The sequence below is a fragment of the Lipotes vexillifer genome, unplaced genomic scaffold, assembly GCF_000442215.2.
Source record: "Lipotes vexillifer unplaced genomic scaffold, Lipotes_vexillifer_v1.1 scaffold51, whole genome shotgun sequence".
Lineage (NCBI taxonomy): Eukaryota > Metazoa > Chordata > Mammalia > Artiodactyla > Lipotidae > Lipotes > Lipotes vexillifer.
Window position 1 is genome coordinate 377,047 of NW_006786770.1, and position 13,115 is coordinate 390,161.

General features: G+C 54.3%; 2 protein-coding genes across 2 annotated transcripts in view; both read left to right on the forward strand.

Annotated features, from left to right (window-relative positions):
- Window positions 1-11,426, forward strand: part of LOC103079040 (methylcytosine dioxygenase TET3) — a 108,874-nt gene extending 97,448 nt beyond the window's left edge. Inside the window, exons 6-11 of the mRNA XM_007459392.1 lie at window positions 183-391; window positions 1,584-1,734; window positions 4,327-4,416; window positions 4,931-5,068; window positions 8,656-8,992; window positions 9,619-11,426. Of these exons, the coding sequence (XP_007459454.1) occupies window positions 183-391; window positions 1,584-1,734; window positions 4,327-4,416; window positions 4,931-5,068; window positions 8,656-8,992; window positions 9,619-11,426 (2,733 nt within the window). The remainder of the gene's footprint in view (window positions 1-182; window positions 392-1,583; window positions 1,735-4,326; window positions 4,417-4,930; window positions 5,069-8,655; window positions 8,993-9,618) is intronic.
- Window positions 11,427-11,504: 78 nt separating this feature from the next.
- LOC103089179 (methylcytosine dioxygenase TET3-like) lies at window positions 11,505-12,884 on the forward strand (the record flags this gene model as incomplete). The annotated part of the gene is made up of 2 exons (XM_007459431.1): window positions 11,505-12,199; window positions 12,566-12,884. Coding segments are annotated over 2 exons (1,014 nt in total), but the record flags the coding sequence as incomplete, so codon positions are not given.
- Between the last annotated feature and the right edge of the window lie 231 nt (window positions 12,885-13,115).

Below are 13,115 nucleotides of genomic sequence, written 5' to 3' on the forward strand. Positions count from 1 at the left end.
TTATAATGGTCCTTTAGCCTGTGTGGTTGCTGTCGCCAAGGTGTGACGCCCCTGGTACACTGCCCTAAAGATCTTCACCCGCGGGTCTGTTGGGCAGAGGTGAGGGTGTGTGGCATCCATGCATAGGAGCATGGGTGCCTGGCTTCTGTGATTCACAGCACCCCCGCCCCACCTCCCTGCAGGTGATCCGCAGGCACACGCTGGAAGAGAAGCTGCTCTGCCTGGTGCGGCACCGGGCGGGCCACCACTGCCAGAATGCCGTGATCGTCATCCTCATCCTGGCCTGGGAGGGCATCCCCCGAAGCCTCGGAGACACCCTCTACCAGGAGCTCACCGATACCCTCCGGAAGTACGGGAACCCCACCAGCCGGAGATGTGGCCTCAACGATGAGTATGTGGACGGTCCCAGTGGGCAGTCCCGGTGGGCAGGGGTGGGGCAGTGGGGTCAGGGCCCTGTGTGTCCTGCAGAGTTAGGACTGTGGTGGAAAGAATGCTTACCTACGGATCTGGCCTGGGGTCTGGCCCTGGCTGGGGAGGGTCTCTTGACTCAGCTTAGCTTTGCTTTCCACCCCAGATTGACTCTGAGGCTCTAATAGTGGTAACAAGTGTGGAAAAGTGTGAGTGGCCCACTAATATAAGGCATCAGTGGTACTCACAAGACCTACCCTTATAGGGTCCCCTCCCCCATTTTAAAAATTAAGATCTTTTTATTTACAGTAAAATTCATCCTTTGAGGTGTACAGTTTGAAGAATTTGACAGATGTTTACAGTCATGTAGCCACTGCCACAATCAAGATATAGAAGAGTTCCATCACCCACCAGACTCCATCGTGTGCCCTTTAATAGCCAGGCGCTTCTCCCCACCCCTGGCAAACACAAATCTTGTTTCCTGTCCCTGTAGGGTTGCCTTTACAAGAATGTCATATGAATGGAACCATACATCATGTAGCCTCCTGAGTCTTGCTTCTTTCCCTGAGCACAGTGTTTCTGAGTTTCATCTATGGATGTGTGTATCAGTAGCTCATTCCTTTTCACCACTGAGCAGTATTCCACTGTGTGGCTGTGTCACGATTTGTTTATTCATTCCCCGGTTGGAGGGCGTTTGGGTTGTTTCTGGATTTTATTAAGTGTTGAATGGTAAAGTCAGTGTTCGTTTGTTTAAAGGCCTGTCAGCACCTGGGCCTGCAAGAAGCAGGCATGTTCAAACTCTGTGGTTCGCATTGTTCCTATTTGTGTGGTCTGTGTTGGAGCTGGCCAAGATATTAAAGTTAAGGCAACGTGTAAACGTTATTGGGTTTTTGATTAGATCCTTCCCAGCCATCTCAAACAACCTGTGTGCTTCTCCCCGCAGCCCACTCAGACTTCAGGCTCAGGGGTGGGAGCCAAACTGGCTGCTCAGAGCTGATTCCCTGCCCACAAGGGTAGAGATTTGGGAAAGGAGTTGAGGTCAGGGAAGGATGTCATGGCCGTCACTGGGAGGCCAGTGGATGCCAGGCCTCAACAGGGCCTTCCCCCCGAGGGAGGGGCAAAATTCCGGGACTGAGAATGTTCCTTGTATGCCTAACATGTGATATATGTTGCAGCCGTACCTGCGCCTGCCAAGGCAAAGACCCGAATACCTGTGGTGCCTCCTTCTCCTTCGGTTGTTCCTGGAGCATGTACTTCAACGGCTGCAAATATGCTCGGAGCAAGACTCCTCGCAAGTTCCGCCTCGCGGGGGACAACCCCAAAGAGGTGAGCACAGCCCCACAGGGAGCATGGGACCCTCCCACTCACCCTGTTCCACCTACTGCCTTTACTAGTCCCGGTGGGACGTAGGATTAGCACACTGTGACTCAGATGTGTAGAAAACGGAACTTCCTTTCTTTTTTTTAAACTGACCTTATCTTGCAGTGAAATAAGGTATGTGGGGTGTAGTGTGGAGGATGCGATGAGTGAAAAATTAGACTTACCAGTTACAGGAACCTCAGACTCTTGCAGTTTAGAAAAGTCTCTTTAAGGTAAATGTTCAGATTCCTCATTAGAACTTGACCCTCTTAAAGGGTTATTTCTCCCCTCCATTCTTCTCAAGACATCTTTCTGGGTGTGAGGTGTGGCACAAAGAGGGGCCACTGGGCCTCAGGCCACCTTCTGGCCGATGCTGGATGTCCCGAGGTGTCCCTCATCCTGCCTGGCTGCTGGGCCCACGTCTCTGTGCACTTGTCCAGTTGTCCAGGTCCTCGGTGTCTCCTTGCTGGGGGCCTGGCACGGTCCTCGGGCACTGGTCTGGCATCCACATGGTATGGCCACTAGGCCTGAGGCCTCCTCCCACCCACCAGAGCTCCTCCCCAACCCAGTGACAGCAGGACAAGGGGCCTCAGGGTTTCCTCTGCAGGCCGAGCTTAGGCTGGGAACCAGAAGTGTCAGGTCAGGTCACCTCCCACTCTGCCACTTCTCTGTTGCCCTGGTTATGAGGGCCATTCCGAGGGGGTCTCCACTTGGAGTCCAGATGCAAAGCAGGCATAGGCCTGAGTGGTCTCTCTGTCATGTCTCCTCCAGCCTCCCTGCTTTCTGCCTCTGCTACTGTGAGAGGGGTACTGGATCCAGGCAATACCTTGATCCCAGCCTCTACCTTCCAAACCTCTCCAAGCTCCTTTTACCAGAAGGGCTTCCCCATTTTCCAGGAGACAAGGACTCTCCTGGGGCACATTTTTTTTACACCACATGTAAATTTCTATGCTCAGACTTCCAAGCTTTGCTTTTCAGAAATAAAAGGAGGCACGTCCAAATTTAGAACCCCTTCTTTCCCCTCAAAGCCCAGCTTTCTGACTATTACATGACCTAGTCTAAGAGTCTGATTTGACACTAGACTTTTACTTATGGCAGCGCCTGGCCTCCCCCAGAAGCAGCAAATGCCGGTGCTTCAATGAATGGAGGAGTCCCAGTGCCACCAGGAACTAGGAATTACCATGAATGAAAATAATTGCTTTAATTTCTCACAAATACTTTCCCTGTTCCATCAGCTACCATTTCCTGTGCACTGACTAAGTGCTGGGTACTCTGCCCAGCACCTCACAGGTGTCTCAGTTAATCTCATGACAGCCTGAGGATCTAGGCCCTGTTACTGCTCCCTTTACACGTGAGGCAAATGGTTTGCCCAGGGCCATGTGACAGTGATGATGAAGTCAGCATTTAAACCCTGGCCTGTGTTTCCCCAGAGCTCACAAGCCTCACCCCCGTGTTGTGCTGGCTTCAGGCCCACTATGCTGGTGGCAGCATCTGGAAGGCAGCCAGGGAGGTGCAGTGAGGCTGGCTGGCAACTCTGGCCGCCCTGCTGGACAGACAGCTGAGCCATTGGTCTCACCCTTCCATTTCTTATTCTGTGAGTTTGGTACCTTTTTTCTTCCCTCTTCCTCTTCTTTCTTCTCCATAAACTCTTCATGCCTGTGCTCAAGGCTGGCTAGGAGCCCCCATAGCCCAACTTGTTACCCTCAGAGAGCCAGAGAGAGGCTGCAGATACCTTAAACTCTCTGCCAGTCTGAGGGCTGCTGCTTTGTCGAGGGCAGCACTATCCAGTGGAACTTTCTGTGATGATGGAAATGTTCTCTGTAGAAAACACAGCCATGGGAGCCACATGTGGCCACTGAGCATTTGAAATGTGGCTAGTGCAGTGGAGGGGCTGAACTTTTTTTAATTTTTAAATTTAAAAAAATTAATTTAAACTTTTTAATTTAAAAAAATTTTTATTTAATTTTACTTAAAATGAATTTATATTTCAATAGCCACACATGGCTTGTGACTAAACACATGAGACGGTGGGGTCTAAAGGACAGAACGTTGCGGTCTGGCCGTGTACCTGGCTGGTGATGGGCGCTGGGCCTGGCTAGCTGTGGGATTTCTAGCACGGGCCTCACCCACCTCTCCCTGCCTTTATTTACCTGTCTGGACCACTGCAAGAAGGACCCACGCCTGCCGCTCGTGCTTGTACATGCCTGCCATCCCGCACCTCTGACCTAGGGTGTTGAGCAAGTGCTTAGCAAGAGCAGGAACCTGTTCTAGGGTGTTCTGAGCAGCACTGGGCTGGAGCCTGGCAGAACAGGTGCTTAGTAGTCAGGGTGACCAGACCCTCAGGCAGTGTCTTTCCTGGTGAGCTTCAGTGTCTCTGGCATTAAAACAGACCTGGCACCCCTCCCAGAGGGAACACCATAAAGATACTTGATGGCACCTTACTTCCTACCTTCCCAGTGGCAACCCGGCAGTGGTTCTAGAATGGAGGTCAGTTTCCAGTGTGCAGAGTTTGCCAGGCAGGGCTGCTCTGGAGGTGTGTGACTGTTCTTCTGTCCATAGGAAGAAGTGCTCCGGAAGAGTTTCCAGGACCTGGCCACTGAAGTTGCTCCCCTGTATAAGCGGCTGGCCCCCCAGGCCTATCAGAACCAGGTACTGGGTCTTGGGCTGTTCTGTGCCCACATGTCACCCACATCTCTGCCCAGGCTCCCTGAAGTGGGGGAACAGCGGAGTGGGTTCCTTACGGGAAAAGCCCAGCCAGAGCTAGAGCAGTGATCTTTGTTAAGGTCTTTGTTAAGACCCCTTGTTTACACCAAGCTAACCACATCCCAGGCTGTCTCTCCTGTATCCTTGGTCTTTGTCTCTCTCCCCTTAATAATCCTCCACCTCCTCTGCTTTGGTTTCTACTGGAGAGTCTTGAGTTTCTCTCACCTGTCACTTCTGCACCCCATAGACGAGGTGAGAGGGCCTTGAGATAACCCAGAAGGAAGTAACCCCTTATAGGGACTTCAGCCAGAAAACCTCCCTCCTACAGCCCAAGTACAAGATGGCTGTAGTCCTTAACCTCCTTCCTCCCTCCTTCCCTCTAAGACCTGGCCTCCCCCATGCCGAATCAGGGCCACTCACCTCAGGTCACTCGAGCAGCTGTCCTTGGCCATCCACACAGGTGACCAATGAGGAAATAGCGATTGACTGCCGCCTGGGGCTGAAGGAAGGGCGGCCCTTCTCAGGGGTCACGGCCTGCATGGACTTCTGTGCCCACGCCCACAAGGACCAGCATAACCTCTACAACGGGTGCACGGTGGTAAGGAACCCTGTGACCTGTCACAGCCCCACCTGAGAGACGATCCTGGGAGGGCGCACACCTGTTCTCTGCAGATAGGTGGGCTCAAGGCAGGGAGGGACCCCGCCAGACTACCTGCTCCTGCCCACTTCTCTGGGAAATGCAGGGGCAAGGCTGGCTTGGGTGCTGCAGAATGCAGCCTCTTGGGCACCCAGTGTCTCCCAGTTCTCTAAAGTGTGGCTCCAGGTCTCTCTGAGCACTAGGATTTAAGTCCAAACCACCTTTTGATTCATTCATTGAGCAAATGTTTATTGTGCCTCAGGTACTGCTCTAGATGCCGGGGAATAAACTGGACAGAGTGCTGCCTAAAAATGTGATATAATGTCCAGTAGCAAGGAAGGCTGTAAGGAGAAGATGAAGTAGGGTAAGGGATGAAATGACAGCAGATGCTGTTTTAGATGACATGGAGAGAGGCCTGTATGAGGAGGGCCACCTGAGCAGAGACGCGGAAGTGAGGGACTGAATGTGTGAGGCTGGGGTGCTCCAGGCAGAAGGACCAGCACAGGCAAAGGCTCAGAGGAGTGAGATTAGAGGGACAGGCAGGGGTGAGGTCACAGGGAGCATGGGAGGCTGGGAGGGCTCTGGGTTGTGCTCTAAGTGTGATGGGAAGCCCTAAGATCTCATTTATAAAGTCAGAAGCACTCTCTTGCTCCTGCAGATGGAGAATAAAATATGTTGGGGTAGGGGTGGGTGGGGGAGAATCAGAGCAAGCAAGCCAGGTAAGAGGCTGGGACACTTGTCCAGGCCAGAGGTGACAGGGCTTGGGCAGGAGTGAGGGTGGGGTGTGGGGAGTAATTGGACAGGTTGTGGGTTGATTTTGAAGGTGTAGCTGAGAGTAATTGCTGATGGGGTGGACCTAGGATGTGTGAGTTGCTTGAGCAACTAGGCAAGTGTTGGTGTTTACTGAGATGTAGAATATCAGGAGAGGCCAGTTTTGGGGTGAAAATCAATAATTCTATTTTGAGATGGACTGCTAGATGGTGGAGATGTAGAGTAGGCAGGGGAGAGGTGGAGATGTAGAGTAGGCAGGGGAGAGGGAGGGTCTGGAGCAATGAATTTGAGACTGGAGAGCCCTGAGTTCATAGCTAGTGGAGAGCACTGAGTTCATAGTTAGGGCCATGAGCCTGGATGCAGGCCCCAGAAGAGTGAGTGCAGATGGAAAAGAGAGGAGGTTTGGGCTTGGGTGGGGGCACCCTGGAAGGGGTAATGTGGCTGTCTTCTCTGCTTTTTAACTAGGTCCTAGGAGACAGGACTTCCAGGGGGGCTGTGGAAGAGGCAAGGGCACGGGCACGTTCAACTGAAAGGGGGCTCCCAGAGTCGGTATAGCTTGTGTCCCCAAGGGGATGAATGGCCCAACCCTAGGATTTCATTTCTCCACCTTGTCCTCCTTCCCCATGTCCAAGACTGAGAAGCAAGATGGGGCAGGCTTCTGTCTACACTGTATTGTGAGGGTTTCTAGCTAAAATACAGAGAAAGAAGGATGGGCCCTCCAGGATTAGGAGAGGGGCAGGGAAGGAGGATGGGGCACCAAGAGATAGGAGCACAGTGAGGTTATTTGGATCCCAGAGCTTCTGGAGTTTGGAGTGAAAAATAAGTTTTTTCCAAAAATGAATAATATTTTTTGTTCTAATTAAACAATTATTTATTGTAAAAAATAATTTTAATAATACGAGAAAGTATAAAGTAAAAATGCCTGTAATCTCATAGGTAACCTGTGTTAGCATCGTGATGACCATCCATTCAGACACCTGAATGTATGTGTGTGTGCACAGTTGTATACATTTTACACATTATGTGTATGTGCTGTTCCATGATCTTGCTTTTCTTAACTCAAGAATATGTGGTGGACAACTTGCTGGTCAGTGGGTATAGGCAGCATGTTCTAAGGCTGTGTGTGTGGCTGTGCCACCACTTACTGACCAGTCTCCTATGGATGGCAGTCAGTCCTTTCGTACTCCTCTCTAAACCACAGGGAGGGCGTCCTCAGCACAGCTTTGTGCAGTGGCCCCAGAATAAGGACACTTACAGCCTTGGAGTGCTCATTTGGCAGCTTACTGGGCAGCAGTAGGGTTTGTCAGGAGGCAGAGAGGGGAGAGAATAGCCCAGAGCTTTACTGGGGATTTCGTAGAAAGGAATGGGCAAGGTAGGATAAGTAAGCTGAATAAGTTGAGGATGGATAGTTTGGATAATTTCTGCAGGCTCTGGGCTATAGAGGTGGTCCCTAGTTGTCAATACCTAGCCCTGGGGTGATTTAAGGCAGAGAGAATATTTGCTTGGTGTGTGAGAGTTTTATAAAGGAGATGGTTGGGGGTGGGAACTCTGGGTTGGTTGGTTTGTGTATCAAAGTTGCACCGGCAGGGGATCATTTGCTGTCTATAGGAATTAGCTAGTCTTAGGGGAGGGACAGTCCCTCCAGGATCAAGGCCCCAAATGCCAAGAACATCAGGAATACAGAAAATAAAATATAGTCAATATAAGAGTAAAACATAAACGAGAAAAAAATCAATCAAACCTTATTAATAATCAGAGAAGCACATACCAACGACGAGATACATTTTGATAACAGGCAAAAGTTTTAAAGAAATTAATAGCAAAAGTATCAGCAAAAGTATAGGAAAATTGAAACTCATTCTGCCAGGGTAAGTGAAACACTGATGATAATCATTTTGGAGCGCAGTTTGGCGATATGTGGCAGTTCTGCCTTACGGCTTTTATTCTAAGGAATTAAGTATCTTAGAAAATTCAGTGAAAAGGATAAAAGTATTATTTATGATAGGGAAACAGGTTTAAATGGTCATGAGGGATTAGTTAAATTAACACATTGATACAGTGGAATAATATTGTGTGGCTCTTAAATCATATTGGGGAAGCATATTTAACATGTAAGAAAATATACTGTGTTAAGAAAAAAAAGTTATTCTAAAACTGTATGCATAATATAAATGATCCTATTTAATTATTAAAAAGTGGGTGTGTTCTTAATAGCATTAAATAAATAACATTAAAGTCTAAAAAAAAAAGTGAGTGTGTATATGACCAAGTATATGCAAGGGTTATTTCTAGTTGGTGGGATTATGGAGATAATTTTTATGTCCTTTGTGCTGGCCTAAATTTTCTACAACCAGCACATATAATTTTCAATTTTAAGGGCAAAAGGAGGCTGAGTGTTGAAGGCAAGGAGGATAATGGTGGAAGGTCCGAGGTCTGTGTGATGACATGTAATGGCAGTGATGGCAGTGGAGGGCAGAGCACATCTCCCAGTCGTGACCTGGCCCCATTCTGGCCGTGTGACCCTGAGCCGGTCATCTTATCCCCCCAGAGCCTTGTTAGACAAAGTGAATGGATGTGCTTTGAAAACTGTCGAGCAGACTCTAAAACGCTGGTGATACCGTTACTCTATAAAGCAGGACAAATGCGCTTTTTAGATGCTCTGGAAAGTAATAGTGGATAGCTGGGGCTGGGACAGTGTGGGGAAGGGGCAGCCCCTCCCGCTCAGTGTCTGGCTGCCCCAAGCCCATGCACCCTCCCCATCTCTGTGTTTGGGGCAGGTCTGCACCCTGACCAAGGAAGACAATCGCTGTGTGGGCAAGATTCCCGAGGATGAGCAGCTGCACGTACTCCCCTTGTACAAGATGGCCAACACGGATGAGTTTGGCAGTGAGGAGAACCAGAACGCCAAGGTGGGCAGCGGGGCCATCCAGGTGCTCACCGCCTTCCCCCGCGAGGTCCGGCGCCTGCCGGAGCCTGCCAAGTCCTGCCGCCAGCGGCAGCTGGAAGCCAGGAAGGCGGCAGCCGAGAAAAAGAAGGTTCAGAAGGAGAAGCTGAGCACTCCTGAGAAGATCAAGCAGGAGGCCCTGGAGCTGGCTGGCATCCCCACTGACCCAGGTGTGTGGGGAGAGGGTGCCCGGCGGGGGTGGCACGGGCACTGTTGGGTGGGGGCCCCTGGACGGCTCCCTTACCACCACTCTTCCTGCCTTGAGGTAGAATTCCATACAGAAAAGTACTGGGGTCTCTCAGCCACCTGGACCATCAATTATCTTAATTTTGTCAGTCAGCGCCATAGCTGCAGCAGCCCCGGGAAACCAGGCCAGATGGGAGGCACCTGGGAGCCAAATGAAGGAGGTCTCCCTGTCTTCCCAGAGGGCAGCTGGGCGTCCCCCCGGCTCACCAGCTCTCCTCGCTGCGGAAAGTACCGAGGCGGCAGGCGTGTGGTCTGCAGCAGGGTTTTCGGGTGTGGGGCGGCCCTCGTCCCTGCAGTGGCTGGCACGAGGGGGCTTCGGTGAGGCCGGGTGGAGTTCGCTAGAGTCGGGAAGAATGACAACACCAGAGCCCTGGGCTCTGCCGGCTGCTCTTCTGGGGCTTCCATGGGGCCGGGCCACACTGCGCTGCACTGGGAGCAAGTCCAGCCTCACTCGTCTCGCCTGCCCAGCAGAGGAAACCTTGGCAAGAGGGAGCATCCGTCTCTGTGCTTCTCTGTGCTTCTTCTCTGTCTTGCCTCCTGTCTTCCTCAGGCCTGTCTCTGAAGGGTGGATTGTCCCGGCAAAGCCTGAAGCCCTCCCTCAAGGTGGAGCCACAGAACCATTTCAGCTCCTTCAAGTACAGCGGCAACACGGTGGTAGAGAGCTACTCGGTGCTGGGCAGCTGCCGGCCCTCCGACCCGTACAGCGTGAACAGCGTGTACTCCTACCACTCCTACTATGCACAGCCCGGCCTGGCCTCCGTCAACGGCTTCCACTCCAAGTACGCGCTTCCATCATTTGGCTACTATGGCTTTCCATCCAGTAACCCCGTCTTCCCCTCTCAGTTCCTGGGTCCTGGCACCTGGGGGCACAGTGGCAGCAGCGGCAGTTTTGAGAAGAAGCCAGACCTCCACGCTCTGCACAACAGCCTGAGCCCAGCCTACGGTGGTGCTGAGTTTGCCGAGCTGCCTGGCCAGGCTGTTCCCACAGACACCCACCACCCTGCTCCACACCACCAGCAGCCTGCTTACCCAGGCCCCAAGGAGTATCTGCTTCCAAAGGCCCCCCAGATCCACCCAGTGTCCAGGGACCCCTCTCCCTTTGTACAGAGCTCCAGTTGCTACAACAGATCCATCAAGCAAGAGCCAGTAGATCCACTGGTCCACGCCGAATCTGTACCCAGAGAGCCTGGCAAGATGGGCAAAATGCCTTTGCCCGAGGCATCTCAGAATGGGGGACCCAATCACCTATGGGGACAGTACTCAGGAGGCCCAAGCGTATCCCCCAAGAGGACTAACAGTGTGGGTGGCAGCTGGGGTGTGTTCCCTCCTGCGGAGAGCCCTGCTGTTGTCCCCGATAAGCTCGGTTCTTTTGGGGCTGGCTGCCTGACCCCTTCCCACTTCCCAGATGGACAGCATCAGTGGGGGTTATTCCCTGGCGAGGGACAGCAGCCAGCCCCGCAGCCCGGAGGACGGCTGCGGGGCAAGCCGTGGAGCCACTGCAAGTTTGGGAACAGCACCTCGGCCTTGGCTGGGCCCAGCCTAACTGAGAAGCCGTGGGCGGTAGGAGCCGGGGATTTCAACTCTGCCCTGAAAGGTGGTCCCAGATTCCAAGACAAGCTGTGGAGCCCCCTGAAAGGGGAGGAGGGAAGGATTCCAACCCCGGGGGTGAGCCAGCTGGACAAAGCCTGGCAGTCCTTTGGCATGCCCCTGGGCCCCACTGAGAAGCTATTTGGGGCCCTGAAGACCGAGGAGAAGCTGTGGGATCCCTTCAGCCTGGAGGAGGGGACGGCGGAGGAGCCCCCCCGCAAGGGCACAGTCAAGGAGGAGAAGGGCGGCGGAGGCGGCGGCGGCGCTGGTGGGGCAGAGGAGGCGGAGGAGGAGCTGTGGTCCGACAGTGAACACAACTTCCTGGACGAGAATATCGGCGGCGTGGCCGTGGCCCCCGCTCACGGCTCCATCCTCATCGAGTGTGCCCGGCGGGAGCTGCACGCCACCACACCCCTCAAGAAACCCAACCGCTGCCACCCCACCCGCATTTCGCTGGTCTTCTACCAGCACAAGAACCTCAACCAGCCCAATCACGGGCTGGCCCTCTGGGAGGCCAAGATGAAGCAGCTGGCCGAGAGGGCACGGGCAAGACAGGAGGAGGCCGCCCGGCTGGGCCTGGGCCAGCAGGAGGCCAAGCTGTATGGGAAGAAGCGCAAGTGGGGGGGCGCCGTGGTCCCCGAGCCCCAGCATAAGGAAAAGAAGGGGCTTGTCCCCACCCGGCAGGCGCTGGCCGTGCCCACGGACTCAGCAGTCACCGTGTCCTCGTACGCCTACACGAAGGTCACGGGCCCCTACAGCCGCTGGATCTAGGTGCCAGGGTGCCAGGGAGCCAGCGTACCTCAGCGTCGGGCCAGGCCCGAGCTGCCTCTGTGGTGCTTTCGCCCTGCTGTTCCCACAGACACCCACCACCCTGCTCCACACCACCAGCAGCCTGCTTACCCAGGCCCCAAGGAGTATCTGCTTCCAAAGGCCCCCCAGATCCACCCAGTGTCCAGGGACCCCTCTCCCTTTGTACAGAGCTCCAGTTGCTACAACAGATCCATCAAGCAAGAGCCAGTAGATCCACTGGTCCACGCCGAATCTGTACCCAGAGAGCCTGGCAAGATGGGCAAAATGCCTTTGCCCGAGGCATCTCAGAATGGGGGACCCAATCACCTATGGGGACAGTACTCAGGAGGCCCAAGCGTATCCCCCAAGAGGACTAACAGTGTGGGTGGCAGCTGGGGTGTGTTCCCTCCTGCGGAGAGCCCTGCTGTTGTCCCCGATAAGCTCGGTTCTTTTGGGGCTGGCTGCCTGACCCCTTCCCACTTCCCAGATGGACAGCATCAGTGGGGGTTATTCCCTGGCGAGGGACAGCAGCCAGCCCCGCAGCCCGGAGGACGGCTGCGGGGCAAGCCGTGGAGCCACTGCAAGTTTGGGAACAGCACCTCGGCCTTGGCTGGGCCCAGCCTAACTGAGAAGCCGTGGGCGGTAGGAGCCGGGGATTTCAACTCTGCCCTGAAAGGTGGTCCCAGATTCCAAGACAAGCTGTGGAGCCCCCTGAAAGGGGAGGAGGGAAGGATTCCAACCCCGGGGGTGAGCCAGCTGGACAAAGCCTGGCAGTCCTTTGGCATGCCCCTGGGCCCCACTGAGAAGCTATTTGGGGCCCTGAAGACCGAGGAGAAGCTGTGGGATCCCTTCAGCCTGGAGGAGGGGACGGCGGAGGAGCCCCCCCGCAAGGGCACAGTCAAGGAGGAGAAGGGCGGCGGAGGCGGCGGCGGCGCTGGTGGGGCAGAGGAGGCGGAGGAGGAGCTGTGGTCCGACAGTGAACACAACTTCCTGGACGAGAATATCGGCGGCGTGGCCGTGGCCCCCGCTCACGGCTCCATCCTCATCGAGTGTGCCCGGCGGGAGCTGCACGCCACCACACCCCTCAAGAAACCCAACCGCTGCCACCCCACCCGCATTTCGCTGGTCTTCTACCAGCACAAGAACCTCAACCAGCCCAATCACGGGCTGGCCCTCTGGGAGGCCAAGATGAAGCAGCTGGCCGAGAGGGCACGGGCAAGACAGGAGGAGGCCGCCCGGCTGGGCCTGGGCCAGCAGGAGGCCAAGCTGTATGGGAAGAAGCGCAAGTGGGGGGGCGCCGTGGTCCCCGAGCCCCAGCATAAGGAAAAGAAGGGGCTTGTCCCCACCCGGCAGGCGCTGGCCGTGCCCACGGACTCAGCAGTCACCGTGTCCTCGTACGCCTACACGAAGGTCACGGGCCCCTACAGCCGCTGGATCTAGGTGCCAGGGTGCCAGGGAGCCAGCGTACCTCAGCGTCGGGCCAGGCCCGAGCTGCCTCTGTGGTGCTTTCGCCCTCACACCTGGGGGCGGGTTGGGGGTGCAGAAGTCTTTTTATCTATATATACATATATAGATACGCATATATATGTATTTATGGTCCAAACCTCAGAACTGACCCGCCCCTCCCTTCCCCCCAGCCCCCCAGCACTTTGAAGAAGAAACTACGGCTGT